The 8,804-nt window shown below is 39.9% G+C and overlaps 1 protein-coding gene across 1 annotated transcript in view; it reads right to left on the bottom strand.

Annotated features, from left to right (window-relative positions):
* Window positions 1–7,728: 7,728 nt before the first annotated feature.
* LOC118407562 (proteasome subunit alpha type-5-like) overlaps window positions 7,729–8,804 on the bottom strand; it is a 16,580-nt gene continuing 15,504 nt past the window's right edge. The window contains exons 4-5 of the mRNA XM_035808041.1: window positions 8,700–8,797; window positions 7,729–7,849 (exon numbers count right to left, since the gene is read on the bottom strand). Of these exons, the coding sequence (XP_035663934.1) occupies window positions 7,729–7,849; window positions 8,700–8,797 (219 nt within the window). The remainder of the gene's footprint in view (window positions 7,850–8,699; window positions 8,798–8,804) is intronic.

An 8,804-nucleotide genomic window follows, 5' to 3' on the forward strand; every position in this document is an offset into this window, starting at 1 on the left:
GAAATGCGTGAGGGGAAGGAAGGTTGTTAATGGGGCTTGATTGAGAAAGGGGATGATGAGGAAGGGGAGATACTTTCTAATGAAAGTATAGGAAATGTGGAGCTGTTCCGTTTGGTACTTGTCGCGGGGACATGGGGAGGAGACAGCGCGACGAAGGCACTACCCCATAACTAATGAAGGATGATCCGATGATTGTCAGTGTGGATACTGTGCTATTCACACTGCGCGATCATTGGTCAGCCGGAATCACGTGACTAAATCACACTATATAAGGCGTGGACAGAATCCATACTGTCTCTTTCATCCGGAGAAATCCATATTACCGAAGAGCAAGATGGGACCGACCTTGTAGGTGAATAGAAGGGGGGGAATGGAGAAAGCAGGAGGGTCCGTTTTCTTACCCACCCACCTACCCTTATCACTGAAGTAGGTTCATTTGCAGGGACTCGGCCTCCATCACGCGACTTCGGCACTACCCCATAACTAATGAAGGATGATCCGATGATTGTCAGTGTGGATACTGTGCGATTCTTGCTGGTAGGGTAGCATTCAAAAAGCTTAATATACAGTGTAGTTGGGTAAGACATCCAGAATATGTTTTGACAGCCACTGATTAACGATAATGATTGAGCTATTTGAAAACAATTTCATTGAGCCCCCATGCAAACATATTTCTGTGTTTATATGTTTGTTGTTTGTTTTATTGCGATCTCCATTAGTGTACATCATAAAATCATGCCACTACTCTTCCTGGAGTCATAATAATAAGAATAAATGAAATACATGAAATGAAAAAGAAACAACATCAAAAGCGGATAATTAGCGTAAAATAATAAGCAGAGGTCAGAGGTCAAAATAAAGAAGCGATCATACATAACGAATAATGAATAGCAGAAGAAGTTAACTTAATTGATTGAAACACAATCCAATCAAAAGTGTACTAATAACACAACATAAATATAGAACTTAGATATACTGAAATATAAAATCATTAACAACAAGTGCTCAGGGGTTGTCTTTTGTCTCGTGTTTTCGCAAGCTCTTTTATCCTAGATTTGAACTCAATGTTGTTGTATGATGTCGTTGTGTTTGGCAATGTGTTATAGGTTTAATGCATCTGTAGCCAAACGTCCTTGTTTTAGCATTTGTTCTGGGTTTTGATTGAGTGAATGCTCCTCTAGTAGACAGCCTCGTGTGATGCTCATGTGTGGATTGAATTGTTTGTAATTGCTTGAAGATGCATTGGGGTTGCCTTTCCTTAACAATATTGTGGAATGTACATACAGTATTTGTGAAGAGTCTTTCTTTAACGGTTTGCCACTTTAACTGCATGTGTAGGTCTTCCAGGTTGGTGTCAAAGGGTTTGTTTGTGGCCAGGCGAGCAGCGCGATTTTGGATTACCTGAAGATTATCCATGTGTGTTTGTGGTGCGGAGGATAGTAGTACTGAGCCGTAGTCAATGTGTGATAAAACCAGGGTTTGAATAACAGATCTTAATATACTTTTTGTGAAGTACTTCTCGGATCCTGTGTCGTCTTATTGTGGCTAGTATGCCTGCCATTTTATTCTTCGTTTTGTCAATATGCGATCCCCATGTGAGACGTTGGTCTATACTGAGACCTAACAGTTCAGCCTGTTCTACATGTGTAATGTCGGTTCCATCTGTTCTTAGTTCTAATTTGGGATTCCGTTTTAGTTTTTGTTGCGTACCCATCATGATTGATTTAGTTTTTCCAATGTTGAGAACAAGATGATTAGTTTGTACCCAATTCCAGATTCGCTCCAAGTCAGTCTGCAATTTGTATTTCAATTTTGCGACGGTGGGAGCCGATGCTGAGGGCGTTGAATCATCAGCGTACATGACTACTATACTATTTGTAACTGCGGGGAGATCATTGACAAATATAGAGGAAAGCAATGGACCCAGGCAGCTGCCTTCGGGAACGCCGCACCTGGATTCTTTATAAGAGGAAAAACTACCGTTAACGAATACAGCTTGTTTCCTGTTGCCAAGATAACTCTGTACCCACTTGATTGCCGATTCCTCAAAACCATAGCTCTTAAGCTTGGCTAAACAAATATCGTGGTTAATGACATCAAATGCCGCGCTAAAATCTAGCATAACGGCGCCAACCAAATTCCCTTTATCTATCTCCCCCAAACCAGTAGTCAGACATTTGTATAAGGGCACTAGCTGTAGAGTGTGATTTTCTATACGCATGTTGGTTTTCGAAAATTATGTCATTGGAAACAAGGTAAGTTTGAATTTGTTTCTGGCATATCCTTTCCATGACCTTACTAATTGCTGGTAACAGGCTGATGGGGCAACTGTTAGGTCCGCTAAGCGGGGCGGATTTATTCTTTATAAGTGGTAGAACCTTTGCTATCTTCCATTGTGAAGGGAAGATGCCTTGCCTGATGGAACAGTTAAATATGTGACATAATGGGGAAGCAATGTGATCGTCGCAAAGTTTCAACAAAGTGTTGTCAACATTGTCGTCGCCAGTAGCATTACCTGGGGGCAGTGCTTTCAACAAAGCGTGCGCCTGCTCGACAGTTACATATTGAAAGGAGAAGGAACAGTTCTTATTAGCCATGATATATTCTTCTATGGGTGCTACTGAGTTCGCTATGTCCGGGTTATCATCTTTGGAGAGTTTTTGTATTTTTTCAATGAAATATTCGTTGAAATATTCAGCGATTTCAGCTGGTTTTGTCAGTATTTGTCCGTCCACTTCAATGGAATTCGGTGCACTTGAATTGTTTTTACCTAACATTCCGTTAACAACTTTCCAGAGTTGCTTGCTGTCTTTAGTGCTACTGCATAATTCAATTTGTTCCTTGTAGAAGGCTTTCTTCCTCTTTCTGTTTTCATTTACTACTAAATTCCTAAGTCTTTTGTAGATCTTGTGGTCTGATTCCATTCCCGACACCTGTGCTTCACGTTTTGCGTTGTCACGCTGTGCCATGAGTTCTCGAAGGTCGCCGTCTACCCACTGGGCGGGCGACGCCCTTACTGAACACTTTCTGACAGGAGCGTGTTTGTCGCATATCTCTGTGAAAAGAGCCATGAAACACTCCAAAGTGTCATCTACACATTCTTCATTTTGCACTAGGTGCCATGGAACAGACAAGATATCTAACAGGAATTCATCTAGGTTGAATCGTTTATACGAACGTTTTTGTACGATTTTCGGTTGGCCCTTTGGAACTTTCGTTTTGCGAGTTGTGTGTATAAGATTGTGGTCTGAACATCCTAGAGGGACGGACTGTGTGCTTGTTAGTTTTTCAGGCCTGTTTGAATAAATTAGATGTATTAACAAGAAGAGTTTACTGGACCTTTGGAAGTCTTTAAAACTATTCTAGTTGCTTGATTAACCATTTGTTTAATATTCAATGCAGTCGACTCTAGGTAAAGTTTGTCTCTTAAGGTACAGGTCATGTTTGTCCAGTTTATATTAAAATCACCTAGTATTAATACTTCCTGTTCTGTATTTGTCGCCAAATCGAAAGCCTGTATGATTCTATTGAGGTAGTCCAACTTGGCACTTGGAGGCCTGTATAGGCATCCTACCAAGATTGGCTGTGTGTGTGGAATGTGTATTTGTGCTCAGATAAGTTCAATTTCGGGGGTTTCCAAGTCAAACCGTCTTTTATACGGAATATTGTTTTTTATGTACATGGCGACACCCCCTCCTTTGTTATTACGGTCTTTGCGTAAGATAGTGTAATCGCCGGCATTAAGCGCTCCGTCATACACACTGTTGTCTAAGTGTGATTCAGAAATTGCGAGAATGTGTAGGTTGTTCGTGTACAATACATTAGCGATCTCTTGAACCTTATTACGTATATGAGTTACCAGACTTACAAAATCATGTGGTTTTGCCGCTCTTTCATATATCATGACTGCCTTTAACTTACTTCTTACTAACTTAATGTGAATCTATACACACAGACACATTACATGCAGAACTTTGATCTTTATGACCAAATGGGGAAATAAAAACATGCACCTGTGCCATTTATCATTTTTATGTCAGACTCCGTATTTCTGAAATTAACGTTACATACTAAACCTCTGCCAATAACAAAATTGTTAAAATCAGTTCACACAGTTTTCAGCTAGCTAATGTTACAATTTACCAAAAAGATGCATATAAAATCTTCAGCTTCATGCAGTGGCAGAGGTTAGGAAAGTAAGTTATGGAAACTATTGAGGAAATCAGCATTGAGGAAATGATAAATTGGCACACACCTAATTTGCACACAGCATGTTTAAATTTGCCTTGAAGTTTAATTAAATTTAAAACACAGTAATTAAGGCTGACATACTCGACTAATGATAAAGTAACGTAATGTGATGTATGAGTGACAAGAAGATACCCGGTATCATGACATTGGTTAGGGATTATATAATTCTAAATATCAGACAACAAAATTATACAGTTTGTCAGTCACCATTTAAGTCATATACACTACTCATGATATTAGCTTTCCAGGTATTGTGATTATTGAGACACACAAAGCCACAAACATACACACACATACATAGTAATACGCACAAACACACACATGCACACACACACACACACACATACATAGTAATACGCACAAACACACACATGCACACACACACACACACACATACATAGTAATACGCACAAACACACACATGCACACACACACACACACACACATACATACATAATACGCACAAACACACACATGCACACACACACATGTAAATGTACATACAACATAGTTACATATACTCTAGGGGTGGGTACCGTTTTTTCTTATTGGACCGGTCCGGAAAAAACGGACCTGAAAAAATTTGGTGGACCGAATGTTGGACCTATTAGAAAATAAACAGATTATACGATCATGAATCAATTCACATGTTTTGGGGCTTACCGGTCAAAGAAAATAACAAGAGCTAGGAAGAGTATAGCTTATAGTCATTTCTACCAAGTTATACAGTCAATCATACAGAGGCAGTTAGTCTTGCGGGATTTTAGAACGCCAGTGGGAGTCAAATACTCCACCAAACATACTTCTTTGTAGCGAAATGGACCATTGTTCGTAGTATCGTCCATTCACATGTTTTCACAATTACTGAATCAGGTTCAGGTCCGGACCTTAACCTAAACCTCTGGACCTGAACTTGACCTGGACCTAAATTTTCTGTACCGGTACCCACCCCTAATATACACACACTGTAAATTGTACATTGTACTCTCGCACATACAGTGATGCATACAAACAAACACACACATGCACACACACACATGCATACAATTACAAAGGTCATGTAAATACAGTGTCACGACATGACACTATTTGTATGTACATGACATTATGTACACTCTGTAGTCTCACGCATACACAGTCATACACTCACACACATGAACACATTTACACACTCACTAACACATTGCACTCACACACTTATACCTGTACATGCACACACAACATACATATACACACACAGTGTCACTGTAAATTGTACTGTTAACAGTCTGTAACTCTATGCTAATTGAAACCAACACACCTGTTACATTGTATTGCCTCAACCCTTTTAGCTGATGTTGGAAATTCTGAAGGCACTGTAGAGTATTAGACTGAAACAAATGCTACACTATGCAAACAGAAAGTCTTGCCATTTTTTGTCAGCTGAGGTTAGCTACTGCTGCAGGTCTTTGGTCAAGGTACATATAGAGAGTGGTGCATCTATTTCTATCTTTTCATGTTGGGCATGTAATGACTTGGGTTATAATTGACAACATTGTACAACACTTATTTAAAGTGTGAAAGTGTGATCATTAAGAAAAGACCTTAGAAAAAAAGGACTTTCTACACGATACATGTCTTAAGTAACCAACATTAATTTGATTAAAGGATATCAACTCACCTGCAGAGGAAGGTGCTATTTCTTCAGGCAACGTCAATGAGAAATTTCCAGTTGGACTGGACTCCGGCAGCTTAGGGATCTAAGGTGTGCTCCAAAATGCTGCTGATCATGAGGTCTGGCTGGTTGGTGAAAAACAACTGGGCAAAGTTTTCTTGGACCTTTGGTCATTTTGTGTTTGATGTTGACTTGAGCAAAGACAAAAATGTAGGGTCAGTGGCTGTTTATCACAACCAAGCTTTAAAGGACGAAGCATAATTCATATTGGCGGGGTACAAAAACACAATTCACACAGTATTGAGTAGCACGCAAGTCACTGGTTTGAAGTTATTATAATTATAGTAAAATGGTCTAAGACTCAGGGGATTTGCGGTTATGCTATACACATGTATTTGAGCTAGGGTAAGTGAGTGTACATATTTGGCAAATTTTGAAAGGCAGGATAGTCCCGAAACATATCTCAATTGTGTGTACACGATATGTGTATACTAAGTCCAAAAGAATTTAATTTAGCCAAACATTTTATACAAGATCTGATGGTAAAATTAACTTCAGATCACTATGAATTACCAAGAAATAATGAAAACATGCACCTGTCCTCACATTGTATAATTTTATTGCCTGTATTTTTAACCTACATGTAGTACATTGTACAATGTACATGTACCTCGGCCATTACACAAAAATCTTTAATCTAAAGGTTTTCAGCTAGCCTTGCATCATCACCAAACAAATGCTTCTGAAATATCCATGATAGAGGTTTAATGCATTTAAAAGTAACACTATTTTACACATTACCATTATGTACAGAATAATCTTCTTGCCATGTTTCCTTTGATATCAGTCTTACATTATAGTACATGTACACCTACATGTATTTGTATACAATCTCAATATGGCTTTCACTTATTTCAATGACTTTTGAGCAGTTCTTTCAATTCATATTACTATTATTAGAATTGGGCAAGTCCATCTATCTTTGTGACACTGTATATCAAATCATATCCCCCAGAAATTGGGGAATAGCACATTTCAGATTGTCATTCACTAAAACAGCATTTGCACTCCAGCAAAATTCCAAACAACTTCACACTCATACAAAGTCATGTAGATATCACACATTGTCAATAGTAGCCTGGTCATCATATTTTACCCTTTTTTATGGTTAAACTTCCAATTTCTTTTTGAGATAATTACAGTACCGGAAACGTATAAACTAACAATGTAGCTGCGCCGCATGCACAGTTTTATTTGGTCAGAAATAATGTAAATACATGTAGATTTTTACTGGAATCGCCGACAAAATATCTGCAATGCTACACTACATTACCTTTCTTTGTGTACAATGTAGGTCCACAATTCTGAACCATATGTTCGTCTTGCGTAATCGAAGATCGTACTATTTTTATCATAATCTAGAATATTTGGTATGGCAACATAATTCAAGCTACACAAATTATGTAATACTATCAGAGTAACTAAATATCACTTGCGATGGTTTGCTTATACTGGTGCATTGCAACAGATACAATTTTATATGATTGAAAAACAAATATACCTGAAATTAACTGGTTACAAAAGATGTTTAGCTCTCAATAATAATAGGCAAATTTGTGCGTAAAAGGAGTTTGGTCAATTTAGCAAATTAAAGACACAATCAATTATTGCACTCAGTGATTTCTGAGAGCAGTGTCCTGATTGGTTTCAGGAAAGTGTGCCTTAAACAAGTTGTTGCAAGGATATAGAGCAGTGATGAGATTGTTGCTAGGACGATGTGTCCATGGTTGCTAGGATACCATAGAACAGTGATGTGCTTGTTGCTAGGACGATGTGTCCATGGTTGCCAGAATCCGAGCGACCTCGTTGCGCTGGGAGGGGCTCATGTGCTGGGTCATGTGGACGATGGAATCCATGGCCACCTCAGGGTTGTCTTGCACCAGGCTGGGGGGAAACAGTTGATCTTTACTGGGGAAGCTAAGGATTACCTGTCACCTTACCCTCTTAGGCCTAGGTCCCAATTCCCAACCCAGGGCCCGGTCGGGTAGCATTCGGAAACAAAAATATGATGAGAAAGGCAACAAAGCATACAGAACGTTAAAAAAATAGTCAGGAGCATGTACTATATTCCGGGGTAATCACTTATTTTTCGTTTCTGCAAACATCCCGGACGGGCCCCGTTTCGGAAATGGGACCTAAGCCTCACTAACCCTGAAGTTCACCTCCTCAATCACCCATCAACTGGCACTGTTATTTGTACATCCATATTCTGAAACATCTGGTCACATATCCTAGCTCTCATCCATCCTTGAAACCATTCATAGTCACCCACTGATCTACAATACACGGTCTCATCCATCTATCCACTCAATGACCCTTAAGGTATGCCTATCCAAAATCCATATCCACCCACTCATCTACCCACCCACACTCACTCAACCTTGTACCCACTTCTCAATTTGATCTATCCTGCCTCCCACCAACCCAAAACCAAAGCATAATACAACAGTTCAGCCTAACTACACACTCTAGCTCTACTACTCACCCACCCATAAACCCATGCATACAGACAGCTACCAACACTGACTCATCCAGTGACCCACACTGACCCACCTCCTGATCATCTGCTGCAGCACATGCTCTCCAGATACATACCAACCCACCCATCCACACTGCAACCCACCCACCCTGTGACCCACCTCATCTGCTGCAGCACTTACCAACCCATGCATACACCAACCCACCCACCTACAATGAACAATGTACCCACCAACACACTCAACCTGCAACCCACCTCCTAATCTGCTGCAGTACATGGTCCCTCTTCAGACAGTTGATGTTGTCCTTAATGACAGAGTGCGGCTCCTCCTCACTCAGCTGTGCCTCCAACCACTGGACA

This window comes from Branchiostoma floridae, unplaced genomic scaffold (assembly GCF_000003815.2).
Source record: "Branchiostoma floridae strain S238N-H82 unplaced genomic scaffold, Bfl_VNyyK Sc7u5tJ_1421, whole genome shotgun sequence".
NCBI lineage: Eukaryota > Metazoa > Chordata > Leptocardii > Amphioxiformes > Branchiostomatidae > Branchiostoma > Branchiostoma floridae.